The sequence below is a fragment of the Phalacrocorax carbo genome, chromosome 16, assembly GCF_963921805.1.
Source record: "Phalacrocorax carbo chromosome 16, bPhaCar2.1, whole genome shotgun sequence".
NCBI lineage: Eukaryota > Metazoa > Chordata > Aves > Suliformes > Phalacrocoracidae > Phalacrocorax > Phalacrocorax carbo.
Window position 1 is genome coordinate 11,921,468 of NC_087528.1, and position 19,463 is coordinate 11,940,930.

General features: G+C 60.4%; 2 protein-coding genes and 1 long non-coding RNA gene across 5 annotated transcripts in view; 2 read left to right on the forward strand and 1 right to left on the reverse strand.

Annotated features, from left to right (window-relative positions):
- The first annotated feature begins 102 nt into the window (after positions 1 to 102).
- Positions 103 to 15,639, forward strand: LOC135315945 (uncharacterized). Of its 2 annotated transcripts, XR_010375436.1 has the most exons (4): positions 103 to 285; positions 12,384 to 12,747; positions 13,525 to 13,639; positions 13,722 to 15,639. It is a non-coding gene; the product is annotated as an uncharacterized LOC135315945 (long non-coding RNA). The 2 variants fall into 2 exon arrangements; XR_010375435.1 differs by having other exon boundaries at positions 13,525 to 15,639.
- Positions 2,975 to 10,755, reverse strand: LOC104047221 (TBC1 domain family member 24). Its single transcript, XM_064467068.1, has 6 exons — positions 9,733 to 10,755; positions 9,280 to 9,438; positions 7,715 to 7,778; positions 6,185 to 6,280; positions 5,225 to 5,501; positions 2,975 to 4,341 (listed from the first exon to the last, which is right to left on the reverse strand). The coding sequence occupies exons 1-6, from the start codon at positions 10,653 to 10,655 to the stop codon at positions 4,196 to 4,198; spliced, it is 1,665 nt and encodes a 554-aa protein (XP_064323138.1). The 5' UTR covers positions 10,656 to 10,755; the 3' UTR covers positions 2,975 to 4,195.
- A 2,780-nt stretch (positions 15,640 to 18,419) lies between the features above and the next one.
- The window catches only part of STX8 (syntaxin 8), a 107,877-nt gene continuing 106,833 nt past the window's right edge, over positions 18,420 to 19,463 (forward strand). For both annotated transcript variants that reach the window (XM_064466954.1, XM_064466956.1), the window contains exons 1-2: positions 18,420 to 18,505; positions 18,958 to 19,057. In XM_064466954.1, coding sequence (XP_064323024.1) covers positions 18,486 to 18,505; positions 18,958 to 19,057 — 120 coding nt within the window. In that variant the 5' untranslated portion in view covers positions 18,420 to 18,485. The remainder of the gene's footprint in view (positions 18,506 to 18,957; positions 19,058 to 19,463) is intronic.

The following is a 19,463-nucleotide window of genomic DNA, read 5'->3' on the forward strand; positions in this document are numbered from 1 at the left end:
GCGGGGACGCGCCGCCATGGCAACCGCGCCTGCGCGCCGGGCCCCGCCGCGCCCCGGCCCCCGCCCGGCCGGCAGGGGGCGGTGTGGGGCGGCGGGCGGCGGTCTGCCCCCGCGCCCCGAGGCGGCTCGGCGGGCCCGCCGCGCCCCCCCCGCCCCCTCCCGCGCCGCCCGTGGGGATGCGGCGGAGGGGCCGTGGCGCACCGGTCGGCCTGCGGTACGGTCTGTCACAGGCTCCCGCTGGACGAAACGCCCCCCCCACAGCTGAACAAACGCGTACTGCAGCGGGTGAGCAACGGGCTGGCGGGCGGACAAGAGTGGGGTTCTGCAGGGATCCATCTTGGGGCTGGTGCTCTTTAGTCTCCTCATAAATGACTGGAAGGTATACTAATTAATTTTGCTGATGACACAAAATTGGGAGGAGCTGTTGACACTAACCTGGGCAAAGTGTCGATCTGCTCGAGGGCAGGAAGGCTCTGCAGAGGGACCTGGACAGGCTGGATCGATGGGCCAAGGTCAACTGTGTGAGGTTTAACAAGGCCCAGTGCCAGGTCCTGCCCTTGGGTCACACCAACCCCAGGCAGCGCCCCAGGCCTGGGGCAGAGGGGCTGGGAAGTGCCCGGCGGAGAAGGCCCTGGGGGGGCTGGCTGACAGCCGGCTGGGCATGAGCCAGCAGTGCCCGGGTGGCCAAGGAGGCCACCAGCCCCCGGGCTTGTGTCAGCCCTGGGGTGGCCAGCAGGAGCCAGGCAGGGATGGGGCCCCTGTGCTCGGCCCTGGGGAGGCCCCGCCTCGAATGCTGGGCTCAGGTTTGGGCCCCTCGGGACAAGAAGGGCCTTGAGGGGCTGGAGCGTGTCCAGAGAAGGGCAGCGGGGCTGGGGCAGGGTCTGGAGCACAAGTGTGCTGGGGGGCAGCTGAGGGGGCTGGGGGGGTTTAGCCTGGAGAAGGGGGGGCTGAGGGGAGCCCTTCTCGCTCTCTGCAGCTGCCTGAGAGGGGCTGGAGTGAGGGGGGGGCTGGTCTCTGCTCCCAAGTCACCAGTGACAGGTGAGAGGGAATGGCCTCAAGCTGCATCAGGGGAGGTTTAGGTTGGGTATTAGGGAAAATGCCTTCCCTGCCAGAGCGGTCAGGCCCTGGCACAGGCTGCCCAGAGAGGTGGGGGGGTCACCGTCCCTGGGGGTGATCAAAACACCGTGTAGACGTGTCACTTCAGGGCATGGTTTAGGAGGCCTGGGGGTGTTGGGTTGGAGGTTGGACTTGATGATCCTAGAGGTCTTTTCCAACCTTAATGACTGTATGATTCTATGACACTCTCGAGGGCAGAGAGGCCCTGCAGTGAGGTCTGGACAGCTGGGCAATCACCAACCGTATTGAGTTGAACAAGGGCAAGTGCCAGATTTTGCACCTGAGGCACGGCAGCCCTGGCTGTACAGACAGCCTGGGGAGCGAGGGGCTGGGGAGCAGCTCTGCAGGGAGGGGCCTGGGGCTCTGCTCGACGGCAAGTTGAACACGAGCCACCAGCGTGCCCTGGCAGCCAAGAGGGCCAGCCGTGCCCTGGGGGGGCACCGAGCCCTGCATCGCAGCCAGGCGAGGGGGGGACTGTCCCGCTCTGCCCCGCGCTGGGGCGGCCTCACCCCGAGTGCTGTGGGCAGCGTTGGGCACCACGGGACATTGAGGGTATAAAGCTACTGGAGAGTGTCCAGAGGAGGCTGGAGTTGGGGAAGGGTTTAGAGGGGAAACCGTGCGAGGAGCGGCTGAAGCCCCTGGGTTTGTTCAGCTGGAGCAGAGGAGGCCGAGGGCAGCCTCATGGCGCTCTGCAGCTCCCTCCTGAGGGGAGGAGGAGGGGCAGGGCTGGTCTCTGCTCTCTGGTGCCCAACGCCAGGCCCCGAGGGAATGGCAGGGAGATGTGCCAGGGGAGGGTTAGGCTGGGCATTAGGAGAAGGTTCTTCCCCCCGAGGGTGGTGGAGCACTGGAACAGGCTCCCCAGGGAGGCATCACGGCACCAGCCTGGCGATATTCCAGAAGCACTTGGACAAGGCCCTCAGAGACACGGTGTGAATTTGGGGTGTCCTGTGCAGGGACAGGGGTTGGACTCGATGGTCCTTGTGGGTCCTTCCAACTCAGGGCATCCTATGATTCTAATGAACCAAGCGTGGCTGAGCAGCCTGCCCTCGGGGCGCAGGACCTGGCCTAGCCTGCGGTGCGGGCAGCAGCCCCAGGGTGCTGCACTGTCAGGGCGATTTCCAGTAGGGCTGAGAGGGTGAGAGGCCCAGCCGCTGCCCGCTATGGCTGCTGGCAAGGGGTGGACATAGCTGGTGCTGCCCCTCGCCCCTCTCCCAGCCCCGGCTCACCCAGAGCCGCCAGGAGCAGCGGTTTGGTCCCTGCTGACCCTGCTGTGCTCATGCACCGCACAGGTGAAAGATCTCTTTATATCCCCTTACACATCTCCTCACCCTTCCCTGTGCAGTTTCAGGTTTTTTTTAATTCTCCAAGAGTTTGGAATGTTATTCAGTAATGAATTAAAGCATCAGAAGAAACGACTGTAGCATCCCTTTCAGAAATGGCTATGGCGCTGGTCAGATGACAGGCAGCAAATGCAATAAGCGCACTGACATCTGTTGGGATTTACGGCTCTAATCGGCGGGCAGCGTATGGACACAGCATGCACAGCCTCCACAGGACTCGCAGGCTCTGCCACCGCGTCAGAGCCATCCACAGCCTGTGCGATACAGCCCCAGCAACTGGTATTTTAGTACATTAGTTGGGGCCTGCTTGCCCCTTACAAGGAAATACTCTGAAGGCTGCTGAGAGGAGGTCAGGCCAGGTTGCTAATGAAAGGCATTGCACTTCCAGGCATCTCATGCACCCTGTACATGCCTCTTGGTAGGGGAGGGGGACTCCCAGGGAAAACTTTCCACCAGACAGAGAGTCCAGTACGTGATGTTGGAAAGAAAGGAATACTGAGGGCACCCTAGCAGAGCTTTTTTATTGAAGAGAAAGAGTAATTCTGTGGTGGTATTTCGTCTGAGCTCTGTAGGCAAAGGCCAGGTGTGAGGGTGTGGAGGGCTGTGCCTCACCTCCTCGCCTTACCCTGGTACCCTTGGAAGGCTACGAGCGAACCCTAGGTCTGCCGCATGGCTGGTGTGGCATGAGCTCGGCACCGTCGCCTGTTCCTGCCCGCATCCTCCTGCCGTCGCAGGAAGCAATCACCGAGGCAGCGATAGCTCCTGCTCTGAATAGCTCAAGAAGTGGAATATATGAAAGATAAAACCACAAGAGGAAAGTATATTTGGATGTGGGAGATGTTCTCATCCTTCAGCCAGAATGGTATCTCTGTAGTCTGCAGCCCTCCTGTGGGGATTGCGTTGTCTGACCGAGCTGCGTGTACACGTTCTCGTTTCAGGTTTTAAAATGGCATGTCTCCCATTGTCCTGACCCCAGGCAGTTGGGGCACGCTGGTTAAGGCTTGTATGTATCCACTGCTCACAGTCTTACATCAGCCCTTTGTGGTGAATATAGATCTCCAATTTAATACAAAAATGACAAGGCAGGTACACAGCTGGGGGTTCTTGTTGGCTGCCGGTGTATAAACACCGGGTAGGACTTTGCTAATAACCGATCAGCAGTTTCAGCTACGGACAAAGAGAGTCTCTCGTGCTGCGTTGGATGGTGATCAGTGCCTGATGCCAGGGGAGGCCTGGTAACCTGCAAAGGCTGCAGAACTCTGCGTGTGGCCTGAAGGGTGGCGCCGGGCTTGGGGCCAGAGGGACGCAGGGTCTGAGAGTGTTTCTGGTGAGCTTTGTACCTTGGCATTGGGTTTTTCCTAGGCTGAAAATTCCTACAAAGTCTGCCTGTGCTGGGGTACCACTTTTGGCCCCCAAGCTGCAGACAGGCCAGGGAGGTGTGAGAAACATTGGACCTCCAGCATCCTAAAGTGGGCCAGACTGGGTGGAGCAGGCTGGGTCTAAACTGCGGGAGGAGACCTCAAAAGTCCCCAAAGGCAGCACCCACATTCCCATTGCTGGTATTGCATTGCCCTTTCTCCACACCACCACAGCACTGACTGTGGAGGCGAGGATGGCGAGTGCAGAAGCCCACAGCACTGCCGGCAGAGACTGCAGCAGGCAGGCTGGGGCGGCGGCTGGTGCGGCGAGGGGTCCCTGTCTCCGAGGGTGGCATGGTGAGAGGCCATCCCCCACAGGACCTAGGTGTTTTGAAAGCCCCACACTTCCAAGAGCTGCACCTTGAAGTTCTCTTGGCAGAGAGGAGGGTTATCGAAGGTCTCGCAGTGCTCCGTGCGCCCCCAGAGCAGGTTGGCGTCGAGGGACAGAGCTTGGCCTCCCCCTCCACCTGCAAAAGCAAGCAAGGCGGTGAGAATCTGCTCTCCCCCTGTCGCTGCTCAAGCAGGGACGCTGGCCCGGCTGCTGAGGTCTCTCAGGACTGCGCCCATCTCCTGGCTTTCTGTCCTCTGGCCACAGTGCAGAGCTGGGCTGGGGACGCCCTGAGCTGCCTTCTCTGCTAATCGGGTTGTCAGCGTGGGGGCAGAGCTGCCGGAGAGCTGCCTGCAGGGAGCTGGCACACAGCACCCAATGTGAGAGCTTGCACGAGCACAAGCTGCATTATTAAACTGCTTGGAGAGCTGGAGAACAAGGAAAGCTCCTTGGGTCCCTGCAGCCAGGCTTGCCCTGATCACTCTCCTGAGGGCTGGAGGGGAGGCAGAGGCAGCCATCAGGGCTGCAGGATTTGCTGCGGTCCTCTGCTGAGCCCACCCTGCAGTGGCAGGGTGCAAAGATTCAACCCCCATGCCCAAGCATGACCCGGCAGACAGCAGTGCAGGCAGGCAGCTGGCCTGTCCGCTCTGGGTGACCATGCCTGGCCCTTCCTCAGGCTGATCCCCGCCTGCTGCTCCTCTCCATCCCGCGCAAAGCGGAGGGAAGGGCTGGGAAAGGACACAGCAGCCCTGAGGGGGCAAACCTCGCTGGGAGGTTTGGGCCGTGGTGCTCCCCCTTGGCTGGCACAGCCCCACTGGGGCTCTCAGAAGGAGCAGCCTTGCCCTTGTGCAGCTTTGCACTCTCCTACTAATCTGGGGAAGAGGAGGATGACTTAATCTCCCCTGACTTCGAGTTCATATCCTAAACTAGGAGGTCTTTGCCTCTACAGGCAGCTTGGATTTTAATCTGGAGTAGAGCCCCTTTTGGCCACAGCAGCAGCACGTCAGTGGATGGGTAATTACCAATGATGATCCCTTCCCGTGACCCAGACATGAACATGGAGGCTGTTTTGGAAGGCAGAAGGAAATGCCTGATGGCCAGAAATGGGGAGAGACGGCCTCTCCTCTGCGGCGTGGGCACGGTGAGGTGGTTTGAGCTGGTGCTGCGGCTGTCTGGGGAGGAGCCGAGGAGGGACGCAGGAAAGGGAGAAGGTGACCGCTGCCGTGAGCGTGGCACGGCTTTGGCCAGCTCCGGCTTCTTGATGAACACCCACTCATACCTCTCTGTCTCAGGGCGCACCTGGAAAGCAGGAGAAATGTGGTAAGCCCTGTCCTTTGGGGCACCTCTCCATTTCTGGGGGAAGCCAATGCCGTGTGCCAGGTCTGGATCCCGGGTGGGGAGGGGACAAGGCATCCTGGCCATGCCAGAGCTGCTCTGGCAGCAGCTGTGTCTGAGAAGTTGGTTTTGTCTTTGCCAGTCACTTCCGGAGATGGGCAAGCCTGCACTGCCCACATAGCCAGCGGATGCTGGATGGACACTGCTAGGATACTGGGTGGATGCTGGACTTTGCCCCCAGGGTCTCTTGGACCAACTCAGCCTGCTCCCTCTGCAGGGACGCCAGGGCTGATTTTGGAATGCTTCATCCAGGAGCTGCCTTGAGCAAAGAGGGCAGAAACGCGCCCTGCAGCGCCTGCTGCCCAGCTGTCATCCCAGGAGGGTGCTCGAGTCCCACCCGGGGTTATCGCACGTTGCCTCGGGGGCTCAGGGCAAGCCGGCTTGCCCAAGGCAGGAGTTCGGTCTCCGTTTGATCCAGCAGAGCAATTTCTATGCTGCTGCCTCCTGCCAGAGCTAAGGGGCGGCGGTGGGACTGTGGTAAGGAAGCAGCTTGGTGCCGCCATGCCCTGAGTTGTCAGAGGGGTAAAGGAAAAAGTAATTAACAGACAAACCCATAAGGGCAAACGCAGAAATAAAATGTGACTTACAGTGAACACAAAGCACTCCCCTGTCCCAAAAAAGCCTGATGTCGCCCCGTTCTTTTTCCTTTCACTCCAGTCAGAGGAGAGAAACGCCCCGCACACCTTCGGGAGAGAGCACAGGGCACCGTCAGTGCTGCCGGGAGTCAGCGGGGGACCAGAGCAAGCCCCAGAAACACCGGCCATCGCATGTGCGTTCAGGAGGGGAAGGCTCTGCAAGGTCCCCCAGGGGAGTTGGAGACCCAAATTCTGCTCTGCCTCCTCAGTCCTGCACTGACAAGTCACTGGTGCTCTGGATGTGACCGCTCGGCTTCAGTGCCTAAGAGGGGCTCTGGGAGATTTGCGGGGTTGCCCTTGTGCAGCAGAGGCGATTGCAGTGAGCTGCGTGCTGCTTGACTGAGCAGGGCCGGTTCGGCTGTGCTGGTGCGTTCCCCCGCTTAGGCTTGGGAGTCCGAGCTGTGCCTCCGGCCCCTGAGCCCGCCCCAGCTCCTGGCAATGGAAAGGAACAACTGTGTGGCTCAGACCGTTATACGAACAGTATTGCAACGTGCTGAGGACGAGGGTCTCGGAGTCCCTTGTCCTCAGCTGGCCCCTGGACAGTGGCGAGGTGATCACCCATTTTATAAGTCTTTAGAGAAAATGTTTTTTAAAATGGCAAAGACTCAGGTAACACACTTTTTTTACCTACAAGGCTTTCTTCCACCTGTGGTCAGGCTGACCCTGGTGTGGATGTCCTTGACTTGACCATGGCTGGAGGGGACCTACCGAGAGGTGGGAGCTCGTGCCTGTCCTTGGTACTGGCTAAGGTATAAAATGAGCTAAAACATGCAGGAAACACTGTTTTATAAGTCACCTTCCCTTGTCTGCACAAGGCCCTGGGGGGTGGCAGGGTGTTTATCTCTGCACCATGCTGAAGTGTCAGACTTGGGAAATCAGGACTGGTAGGTCAATAAATCTTTGGGATGCCTGGACAATTTGTAGAACTTGCCTCCGCTGGTTGGTGAAGAGTGGAGAGATAAAATACAGGTTTATGAGCCACTCTCAGAGTCCCTGGGCTAGGGTTTTTTGCAGTTACTTCACGACTTTCAAATATTGTACAAGCTGTCCTCATTTCTCCTCCATTTCCCTTGTGTGGCTGCTCTTGTGATCAGAGAGAGATCCTTGCATTTAATGCATTGAAAGCAAGTCCTAGCTCAGGCAAAGCATCTGCTGACTTCAGGGAAGTCTGCTGAGCAAGGACTTAATGATTTAGTCTATATTTGTGATAAAAGAGTACCACTCATGGCCTCTCCCCATCTCACTGACACCTCTGCTTTCCCCCAGCAGCACCCTTTAGCCCAGCCCATGCCTAAGGTGGCTCTTGGTGCTGGGGGTGCAATTTGTGCTCTCCCGGGAGCTGGGACAGACCCCAGGGCAGGGCAGGAGGGGGACCATGCAGCCCTGTGGCTGCTCCAAGAAGTGCTGGTGGGGTCAAACACCCTGTCCCCTTCCCCACATTGGCACCAGCGCAGCCCGCTTCCCTGCTCAGGAAATACTTACCTCCCCCTCTGTTGTTTTTATGAGCAGCACCGTCGGTTCGTAGCCTTCACAGCACGTGTAAAACCTGCAGAGATATACATGGAGGCCGGGTCGGTGTGGGGCTGAGACCCGGGGGGGGGCCAGCGTGCCGTGCGGGGAGCCCAGGCATGCAGCGAGCACGAGGCTGTGAAGGGCAGAGGAGAGTGGTGGCAGCTCTTCTCAGCCTGTTGCTGTGCTGGCAACTGGCCCGAGGGAGCTCGTGGAAGGAGAGCAGCAGAAACTCATAATCACGTAGCTTGAGCAGCTTCAGTATTTGTGCAGGAATGGAGGGAGTTGGCTTATGGGACATCTCAAGTCATCGTTTTTGCTTGGTGAAGCAGGTAATAGCTCAGATAAATCCAAACACTAAATCCTCCCACCCTACCCTCAGGCACCAGGCTGGGAGGGGATGCTCCATGGGGGGAGTTTACCAAATGAGCTTGCTATGAATCCGGTTGTGTTTCATAACCTGGGCTCTGCACCCCGTTCCTGCCTTGGAAGGGTGCAGGGCTGTGCCCCTCAGGATGGGGCTGCACCACTGCACCACGGGGTGCCTGCTCGCCTCTCCCAGGCTGGGGGAGCACGCTGGTGGTGCTAAGGGAGGCACTACCACCGCAGCCCTGCTTTAAACGCTGCCCTGAGAACCGGGGTGCCGTCGGCAGCACCCCATCCCTGGGCAGCCCAGCATCCCTTCCCAGTCAGCACCAAGCTGCATCTCAGTGGAGAGATGCTCCAGCACTGAGTGTTGCGGGGATGTCGCGGCTTCCCACCGCGCCCTTCGCTCCATGGCCACGGCACTGGGTGTCACTGGGCCCTGGGCTGTCTCCAGCACTGACACTGGTCTTTCTGTTGCGGTTTTGGGCATTGGCCATGACACTTGGGTTCTCTTAACTTGTGTTTAGAGGGTTTGATGTCTTCCCCATCGCAGGATATACCCACGTGCTGTCTGCCCCTGCCCTGAGCTCTGCCTCCCCTGCGAGTGCAACCCCTCAGCTTAGCATGCTCCTACAGAGGAGCAGGTTTGGGTTCCCTGCCTGAAAACGTTCATGCAAAGGCAGCCTCAGCGCACTGAAAGGCTTTTGCCACTTCATGGCTTGGGAAGTCAATGGCAAACTTATTTTCCAGCTGAGTTTTGAGCCACAGCACTGACTGCAGCATCCAGCAGTCGCCCTGTGCTCCATGCCACTGGGAGGGAGCTGCAGCCCTGGGGATGGTGTGCTGGCTGGACCTGGCCGATCGTAGCGTGCCTGGCATGGCATGGCACATGGCGACGTCCGGCTGCACAGCACATCCGCAGGGCTCAATGTTCCCCGTGCGGTGCCGAGTTGCTGATTGCCATCTGACCGAGCCTCAGCCCTCTCCCCTACCGCCAGCGCTGGCCCGGACCACACTCAAGATCTTGAGTCAAGCCCAAGAGAGCCCCCAGGAGACCTCAGGTGTGTCCTGTGGGCACTACATGTTGCTCCTTTCTACACCACCAACCCGTACCCAGTTTTACGCCTGGCCCATCCAACACAACCTGACCCGACAGACAGATGATGCTTTACCTCTGCAGGCTGCACCCGTCTTCTGAGGTGGAGAAGAGCAGCAGCGGGGGGAAGAGGGAGAAGCGCTCAGGGATCCAGGACCAGACGATGCGCATCTCCTGAGCCGTTACAATGCTGGAGCTGAAGTTCTGCATGTCCACGGCCAGGTGGAAGGACTGCCTGCGTGAGGGACGATGCCCGTTACTGCCAAGCCAGGGTGCCCGTCTGCTTTTAGGGGTGCAGCCCCCGTGCATCAGGCTTTGTCATGCTTTTTGCATCATGAGCTTTCTGTTGGCATCGCTAGCTCAAAGCATACAGTGCCTCCTAACAGGGTCCCCCACGAGAGGCTGCGAGGCACCCGGCGTAGCCAAAGCTGTGGGAGATACCTGAAGTTCCCCCCATATTGTATCTTCAGTGTAACTCGTATTTTGTCTGCTTAGCCCCAAGAGCTGGCAAACAGAGAGGTCTCCTTACCTGCTCTGCACCATGGTTATGCCCCTCTCCATTAACGCCTTCCTGTTGGCCATCTGGAGAAGCCAGATTTCCTTGCGGGAGAACAGCCGGATGCCAAAGGCTCTCTCCAGGAGTTTGTCGACAGTCACGTGCTCAGCAATGTTCTGCACGAAAGCCTGCAGGTCTGCCTTGATGCCGGTCCCCTCCAGCTCGGAGGTCACCGAGAGCCTGTACTGCTTCAGCAAGGCCAGAGCAATGCGGTAGAGAACCTTCTGCCCCTCCAGCAGATAGACATCAAAGACGCGGATGGCATAACTGAAGGGGAGGTCGTGAAAGAGCCACGATAACCATTCAGAGTAGACCTCAAAGACGTTCTCAGAGGTGCTGGCTATGAGTTTGTGAGCTGCTGGGCAGTGTTTGTTGGCCAGATCCCCAAAAGTCATGCAGGAGGCCTGGTGGGCCAGAAAGGACTGGTCAATGTAGCTGGTGTGGGGAGCGTTGCTGGCTATGAGGCGAGAGATGTTCTCGAAGCACTGAGCTTCGTCTTCGCTGTAGTGCAGCAGCAGAGCCACCAGAGAGGGGAGGATGGGGCTGTAGGTTATGTCGGGGAAAAGGTTGCCAACACAGATGAGGATCTTCTTCAAGGCGGTGATGCCTTCCAAGTTGAGGCAATACGTGGGCATGGAGCACCCCTCCAGAAACTCGGGCAGAGGGTGGGAGCTCACGCTCAGCTTCCCAAAGAGCCGACTCGCCACATCCCTGTAGACGAGAGCATCTGGGGTGACGAGCCGGCAGGCGACCTGCTGGATGAGCTGGTGGTAGACCTGAGCTCTCAGAGCTCGGCTCGCTGCCCAGTAGCCGTCTCTTGCCAGCTTCTTCAGCTCCTTCGGGGGCTTGCTGAGGATGTCTCCGGGGATATGTGCCTGTTGCTCCGGGTCTGGCATCCTGTCCCAGTCCACAAACTGTCCACAGCCCAGACAGGAGGAAGCGTCGATGTCCCAGGTGTCAGCCTCAGATGTGATCACCACGGTGACTGGAGATGAGCCAAACATCTCTGCAGGACAAAGACCTTTTATTCAACATAGGTCACCGCCCCAGCTGACAGCATTTCACCCTGGCTGATGGCGCTTTGAGGTCTTAAGCAACGTCTTGTATTTCAATAGCTGTTCTTCCCCCTGCAAAGGGAAGGTTTTCAGAAGGCTTTGTCTGGCTGGAGCTGCTTGCTTTGCCCTTGCCTGCTCACATCAGCTCAGGAGTGGTGAAACCGCTGTCCAGGGGCTCAGGGGAGTGTGGGGCCAGGTACCAGCTGGGTGTCAGGGCTGCCTCTTCACTCCGCAAGGGGCATTGCACCCCTCAAAAAGCTCCTGACTTCCCGGCCTGTGACCTGCCGAGAGGGAGGTGGAGAGAGCAGGGACACAGTCCCTGTTCCCTGGGGATGACCGTGGGACAGCAGCGTTACACCACCAAGGGTAAGGAGCAGCTCGGTCCCAGCCCAGCTCTGCAGGGGTGAGGAGGGACCTCACGGGCAGCGGGGGCCCGAGCAATGCTGAGGGTGAGAGGGACCGTTTGCGTTGTGTCCCCTCCCAGGGACAGAGCCAGGCAGGAGGCGGTGTCCTGTCTGGCTCCAGCAGCCCAGGACCAGGCTGCTACGAGCCCAGATGAAGCGGGCAAAGCCAGCCTCAGGTGTTTGCCCTCCCTTTTACTGCCTCCTGCCAAAGTCCCCTGAAAAAGTCTCCCAAAAAAGTCTCCCGACCCCTCTGGCCGCTCGGGTGCTTCAGACAGGGCACAAGGAGAAGGTGCTGCGAGAGGGGCTTGCCAAGGGTGTGGGGGTGGTCTGCAGGGTGCCAAAGGGTCCCAGTTTCCCACATGCCCCCTTGCACCTGGGGAGACCCCGTCCAGGGGACTGCACGCAGGGGCTGGTGAGCAGCTTGGAGGCCCCCTGGAGACAGAAGGTCCCCAGGGGAGCCTCGGGGGAGGCTCCCACACACAGCACCATGCACCATGGCGGGGCTGTGGCAGCCGCCAGCCCTGTTCTGAGAAGAGCAGAGTTTGAGCTCCTCCTAGAGAGAAGCGAGCAGCATTTTCCCTGGGATTGCGAGAGAGCTCAGCTCCAAACCCTGTACAAGGAGACGGGAGTTGTCTCTGCGTGGGTGGATTCTGCTAGGCAGTGATTAATTGGCAAGGACAAAGTGGATTAGCACACACATTAATTCTCTGATGTATTTATCTTGGATGTGCTCAGTTGGGTTGGGGAGTCTAGGATGGATTTGCACCGAGCCAAACCTCTCTGCTCTGGCTCCAAGGGGACGGAGGGGACAGCACGGTCCTGGCCCCGTGTGCGGTGTGCATGGCAGCACGTGGTGGCACGTTGAAGGGGTCCAGGTGCCCGGGCTGCTCCCTGGCTGGGTCCGGCTCTGGCTCCTGCTCTCCAGTTCAGTTTGGCCCCTGCTCAAGTTCAGCAAAACCAGCAGATCAGGTTCAGTTCTGGTTCAGGGAAAGGGCAGCAATTTTAACCGGTTGCTGCTCAGCCTGACTCCCTACTTTGAAGACAGACAGACCCCGAGTACAGTCACTCAGGATTCTGGCCACAGAAACCAGGCTAAAATGAATACTGGGTTTAACGCGGGGCTGTTTGCACCGCTGTGGTCCTCAAATTCACCTTGTCCTTGCAGCCGCTGCGTGACAAAGGTGCTGCCCTGCCCCGAGTACCGAGGAACGTCAACCGGAGCCTACCCAGGCGCCAGTGCCCTGGCCCTGGCCGGGGAAAGAAATGTGGATCTGCCCCAGCCCCTCTCCTCCGCTGGGGCTGGCTGGAGCCTCCTGCATCTCCCCCAGCGCGAGAAGTGCGGCTGTCCCCGGCTGCAGCTCACTCACCTTGCCCGGTGCCCGTGTGATCATCTTCGGCCACGGGGCAGCTGCCGGCCGCCCCCCCGGGGGAGCGGGGCAGGCTGAGCCCCACCTGCAGCATGTGCCCTGGCTCCGGTGTGCCCCGCTGCCAGGTCCCCTCCGTCCCCATCACCTGCCCTGACTTTTAAGGTGAGTGCCAGCCTGCCGGTACAGGGGGTTTATTTGGTGTAAATAGGGCGAGGGGTGGAGCAGCTCCTGTACCCGTGTCGCCCCTTCCTGGCCCAATTCTGCGCCGAGGCCGGGGACGGGGATGTAAACACCCCGTGGGATGAGATAGCCATCAAACCAGCAACACGACCATTAAACTTAATCATTTATTTTTCCCAAGGATAACCTTCATTTTCCCGCTCTGGGGTTCGCTCCCTTTGCCAGTGTCACGGGGCAGGGAAGGTGCCGCGGGGGCGAGGGAGGGCCGGCGCTGCCGAAACGCCTGCCATGGCAATCGCCCGTCCTTGAAGGAAGGAAAAATCAACACAGCGAGTGGGTTTGCAACCGCTTCCCGCTGGATGGTCCCGGGGGAGTCAGAAAGAGAAACACATGAGCAGCAAGTGTCAGGAACTGGGTGACAAGGGAGAGACTGGGGCCACGAGGACTGAGTGACGCCCTTCTGCAAGCACCCCGTGCGCCCTTAGGGACGCTTTTTGGGGATGGGTGCGCTGGGGCTGAGCCAGCCGTGTTGGCGGCACTTCTTTGGCACCGGCCAGGGGAAATTCAGGGCGATGCAGATGAGCACCCCACAGCACCCTGTGCCTCCCACGTACACAGTTCCTCAGCAGGAGCACAGCTGCAGGCACAATTCTGGTGCTTCAGCGTTTCCAGTCTGTCCCCGCTTTGAAATGGTTGTTATTGATTGACTTTTGCCTCAAAATGCTTTGCAGAATTACAAACCGTATGTTGTATTTACAGGCAAGAGCTGAGTTGGAGGAAAAGTACCCTCCAACAGCCGAGAGATGCTCCCGGCAACATCGCACCGATCCGACATTGCCACCTGGAGTACTCACAGTTCAGGCTGCACTTAAAAGTGGGCATTTTTATAGGCATCTTCAAATTTTTAAAGATTTTTTTTTCCTTAAAAAATCTGATTTTTTCTCCTCTGGTAACAGCAACTGTGGATCCTTCCTGCCTCACCTCCCCGCCTGTGGGGTCTGCCTGCACCTGCAGCGCACCCGAGCATCTGCCAGCACCGGTGGTCTCGGGCATCTGCCCCCAAACAGGAGCGGTCCCTCTGCAAACCGTCTCCTTTCTGGATGAAGCACCTCCTCTGTGATGTGCCAGTGTCTGACGGGAGCGGCATGGCTCTCCTCGTGTCTCTCTCCCTTTGCTGCCTGGGAGCCAGAGGAAGGGGGGCGAGGGGCTGTGTCAGCAAAGGGACCCCAGGGTGCTGTGCTGGGCGGGCGGCGAGGGGCTGTTGCGCCGCGGGAGGCTCCTACTCTGCGCCCCGCGGGCAGCTCTGCTCCGCACGCCGCATCCGAAGGGGCAGGTGATGGCCCCCAGCTCTGCTCTGGGGCTCCTCATGCTGCACCCCGCTCTGCTTCCCAGCGCCGAGGGGTTGTTTATTCTCTCTCCAACTCAAACCAATTGCCCAGGCTCTTACAGCAGCAGGTCCTGCTGCCTTTCCCCAGCACCTTGCTGGCTGCCTTCTCCTCGTTTGCTTTTTCTAGGGCAGCAGATGCCTCTCCCTGCCAGACTGAAGCAGCTCTAAATCCTCCCGCAGGCCCCCCATCCGCCTGCCTGCTCCCCAGCAGGCGCTCCGCTCCACGCCGAGAGAGGAGATGGAAGGGAATTAGGGACGGCAAGAAATGGATCATCGCTTCCTGCACTTTTAATGGCAAAAAAATTAAATATGTAGAGGTCGTGCTGGCTCCGGATGAGCAGCACAGCGGAAGGCCATAAATGTTTTATGCTAACGGCCTGTGAGAGGAGCCCGCCCGATTCGGATGTGCGAAGAGCCGTCGCCCCGGGGATGGAGCCCGCACCGGGGGCTCCCCAAGCCACCCTACGCTGCTTCGCTTCATGCCCAGGACACATCCGGCACGTGGGTCTTCCTCGGCCGTGGCCTCACGGTCCTGAGCGCCCATCGCGGAGTGTCGGTGCCAGCCCGTCTGCGGCAGCCCCGTCCCGTGGCAAGAGGGGTCTGCGTCCCTCTCCCCGCCCCGGCACATACCCTAGCCCTGCCCAGCCGCCCCCAGAGAGCAAACGTGACATGAGGGGGTGCCTGGGGGTGCTCAGCACCTCCTGAACCAGCCCCGGGGGCGGCATCGCTCCGGCGGCGCTTGCTCCCCATCGCACCTCTGGCTGCTCTTGCTCAGCACTCAAAAGCTGTCCCAGCCCAGGCAAATGGGCCTCGGTGCCGGTCCGAGCACCCGCGGGGAGCACAGCGGGCGCTGCAGCCGCCTGCAGATACGCTGACGAGGACGCGCTCGGTACCGGGGCACGCCGCAGCAGCGCCGTAGCTCCCCCACGTTATGAGGGCGATAAAACCTCGCTATCAGTGCCTTGCTGCGGTTTTTCGGGCATCTGTAACCGATGTTCGTAGGTGCGTTGATTTACATCATCAGTCGCACCCAAAAGAAAGAGGAGAGGCCAAATCCCGGCGGATCAGGTGTGGGGAAGGCTCGTTGGGCTTGGACGGAGGCTGCTGCACAAGCGAGGGCCTGCGCCCGCCGCCCGGTTGCTGCAGAGCCCTGTGCAGCCAAAATATTGACAGCGTCAACACCGACCAGCATCGCAGAGGCTTCCCGGCAGCCCGGCCCTGCCTGCTGCTGCTGGCGGGGGGACAGGGACGAGGGGACAGGGACATCGGCGTGGGCAGGGGCAGGCAGTGAATGTCATTTGGGAATGTGCAGGGACAGGGGATGGGGCTGAGGATTTGGAGGAGGGAAACGGTGGCTGCCTTAGGGAAGGGAAAGGTGGGAGGCAGGGAGAAAAGGCCACGGGGAGCCCATGGGGCTGGAGCAGCCGTGCCCGGGGGAACAGCTGGTGGGAAAGGGAGAGGGTAAGGCACTGCTCGGGCTTGGGTTCATGTGGCAGTGGGGAGGGGAAGGAGGAGGGAGGGAAGGGGGGAAGGAAGGGGAGAGGAAGCAAGAGGGATGGAGGGAGGAAGGGAGGGAGGGGGAAAGAAAGGGGAAGGGAGGGAATCATAGACTCGTTAAGGTTGGAAAAGATCCTTAAGATCATCAAGTCCAAAGGAGGAAGGAAAGGAGGAAGGAGGAAGGATAGGAGGAAGGAGGAAGGATGAGGGATGGAGGAAGGAAAGGGGGAAGGTTGAGAGAGGAAGGAAAGGAAGGGAGGAGGAAGGAGGAAGGGAGGGTGGAAGAGGGGAGGAAGGATGGTGGAAGGAGGGTAGGGGTGCTTCAGAGAGACACTAACCAGGAGGGCAGGCAGCCCTCTGGGAAGATGCAGCGCTGGGACGTGTCCCACACGGTGCCGGATGGTGTGACCCCGCTGGGGTGCCAGGCGCCAAGGCCTTGCCTCCTGTTATGCTGCTATTTAATGCTGGTGCAAAAATCCTGCAAAAATGAAAAAAATCCACCTTTCCCATAAAAGACTCCGCTCCTTTCTTAACTTGCGAATCGCTGTAGTGGATCCTGGTGTGCAGTAACATGGGGATAACACTGTTGGGATGCAGAGTCACGATTCCTGCTTCCCAGCACTTGTCTGGTCCCTCCAGACTTCACCGCTCAGAAATAAACTGCTCTGACACTCAGAGCTGTTACTTCACAGAATTACAGAGGCCAGTGAAATTGCCAAAGCACTGAGCAGCCGGTCCTTTCGTTAGGCTGGAACTTTGCATCTTCCAGTGCATTTTGTGCTTCTCTGGAAGATGAAAGGAGCTCCTGGAAAATGAGAAAGATACAATGGGCTTGGACACGGTTTTGCTCCCGACCCAAGCATCTTTCTGCCATCTCCTGGTCCCCGAGAGCGCAGCTGCATCCCCTCACTTCCTCTGCCACCTGGTTTTCTCTGTCCCAGATCTCCAGCCCGATGTACAGAGGCTCCCCCAGCACGGTTTTGGCTGCCATCTATCAGGGTGCTTATAGCTGTACATTTTAATCCAGACCATATTATTACCACAATTACAGACTCACAGAATGGCAGGGGTTGGCAGGGCCCTCTGGAGCTCACCCCGTCCCACCCCCTGCTGGAGCAGGCACCCCCAGAGCAGGGGCACAGGGCCGCGTCCAGGCGGGGGGTGAATGTCCCCAGGGAAGGGACCCCACAGCCTCTCTGGGCAGCCTGTGCCCCTGCTCAGGCACCCGCACAGGGAAGGGGTTTTTTCCCATACTTAAGTGGAACTTCCCGTGTTCCAGCTTGTGCCCGTGGCCCCTTGGCCTGGCGTTGGGCACCGCTGAAAAGAGCCCGGCCCCATCCCCCTGACACCCGCCCTTCAGATATTTATAAGCACTGATGAGACCCCCCCTCAGCCTTCTCTTCTCCAGGCTGAACAAGCCCAGGTCTCTCAGCCTTTCCTCACAAGGGAGATGCTCCAGCCCCTGATCCCCTTGGCAGCTCTGCGCTGGCCTTGCTCCAGCAGCTCCCTGCCCTTCTGGAACTGGGGGGCCCAGAACTGGATGCAGCCCCCCAGGTGTGGCCTCACTGGGGCAGAGCAGAGGGGGAGGAGAACCCCCCTTGCCCTGCTGGCCACACGCCTTTCCATGCACCCCAGGGCACCGCTGGCCCCCTTGGCCCCAGGGGCCGGGTGCTGGCTCAGAGTCACCTCGCTGCCCCCCAGCACCCCCAGGGCCTCTCAGCAGAGCCGCTCTCCAGCAGGGCCCCCCCAGCCTGTGCTGGTGCGGGGGGTTGGTTGTTCCTCCCCAGGGGCAGGACCTGGCACTGGCTCCGGGTGAATTCCCCGCGGCTCCCGCGGGCCCAGCTCTCCAGCCTGCCCAGCCCTCGCTGGGTGCCAGCACAGCCCCTGCTGTGTCAGCCACCCCTCCCAGCTTGGTGCCGTCAGCGAACTCGCTGAGGGGACGCTCTGTCCCTTCGCCCAGGCCGCTGATGGATGCGTTGAGCAGGGCTGCAATAGCAATGCGCAGGTGCCCGATGGCATCAAGGCACCTGGGCTGGGTGCGAGCTGCATGCAGGAGACCATCAATGCCCCGAGGAGCTGCTGCTGAGTTCAAAGCTTGTCATCAACATGCAAAATTGGAAATATAAAGGATTTCCTTCTTCCTCAGCAGCAAAGGTGGGAGGTGTGTGGCACCCCGGGCCCGGCCTGATGCGCGAGCCCTCGTCCCTCCCTACGCAGCGGCATCGCTGGGTGCAGGCCGCACAGATCCCAAATCCCCCCTGAGCTTTAGGAAAAGCACCGAGTACTCTGGGGGTCCCAGTCGTGCCCCGAGACATTACAGAGGTTTCCGAGGGGGCCCTGGCTGCAGGGGAAACGCGATGCTGTGGCGATGCAGGCAGCGGAGGGGGCGGCGGCGGGCGAGGGGTCTCCGTCGCCCCGAGCTGTGGGGGCTCTGCCCCTCCTGCCTGGCCTCGGCCCGCGGCGCGGGCACCGGGGGGCGGCAGCACCCCCCAGCCCTGCTCCCACCCCTGGCAGCGCTGAGCAAAGCCGAGCGGGGCCACGCCGGTGCCCGGGCCCTGCTAGGGGGATGTCCCCACAGCGGGAGGGCCAGGGCGGGGCTGGGGACAGCCACGGCTGCGCGCTGTGCACCTCTGCCGTGCTACGCCAGGCGCCCCGCGCCCCCCGCACCGCGCATCCCGCGCCCCCGCGCCCCGCACATCCCGCGCCCCCGCACCGCGCAGTCTCCGCCCCCGCGCACGGCGCCTGCGCACGGCGGGGTTTGGGCCTCGGCGGACACCGTCGTCAGCTGACCCGGGCCGGAAGTGCGGGGCTCTTCCGGTCGGCGGCGGCGGCGGCGATGATGGCCCCGGACCCCTGGTGAGCGCTGGGGTGGTTGCGGTGGGGTTACCCCGGGCTGGGCCCCGCCACCCCTCCGCACCCCGGTTCTCCCGGCCCCGCTCGGGCACCCCGGGCCGTGCTGGCGCCTCCCCGGGCCGGTGCCGCGGTGCGGGGGTCAGCGCTCCTCGGCGGCCCGCGGAGCCCCTCAGCGGGCGGCGGGCGAGGCTGGTGGGGGGCGCAGAGCCTCGGGCTGCGCGGCGCCAGGCCGCGCTCCGGCCGTGTGCGGGGGCGGGAGGGTGTCCTTTCCCTGCAGAGTGCTTTTTTTCCTAAAAAAAAGCTCCTTTTAGGAAAACCTAAAAGCAGCTCTCTGCGTGCTGCCGGCTGTCCCTCTGCTGGGGTCAGGCACACGGCGTCTCGCTGCCGGGGAGGCCCAGGGGCGGCGGGGGGAGCCCGGGCAGGGACCGGAGGGCTCACGGCCGCCTCCCTTCCAGGCTCTCGCTGTACGATGCCACTTGCCAGATCGCCCAGGACATCGCTGAGAAAATCCAGGAGCGTAACCGATACCAAAGGAACGGGGAGAGTTCAGCCAAGGTACTCCTCTGCCAACAGCTCTGACATTTTTAGCTAGATTTTTTTCAATCGTTCTAAATACGGGTTAAGCATTAAATTTGTAGGAGGCAGATGTGCTTGGGAAGCTGTAAGTGCTGGATTTCCTGCCTCCCCGGCCGCAGAGGGAAGCGGCCGCTGCCCGGGTGGGTGCGTGGGCCGAGCGACGTGGCCGGGGGGGCTGCGGGGAAGGGGTGATGCCCCACCGCCTGCGGTAGCCCGGGGACCCTGCTCTGGCAGGGCGTCCTTGCAGCCAGCTCAGAATCCGCAGATTAAAACTTATGTTTAATGGCAGGAACCGAATATTAATGGTGTGTTCTTTAAGATTGCTGTAAAGAAAACAAGAATACGATTTCTAAATTAACGGTAGTTTTTCAGTGTCACGAAAATA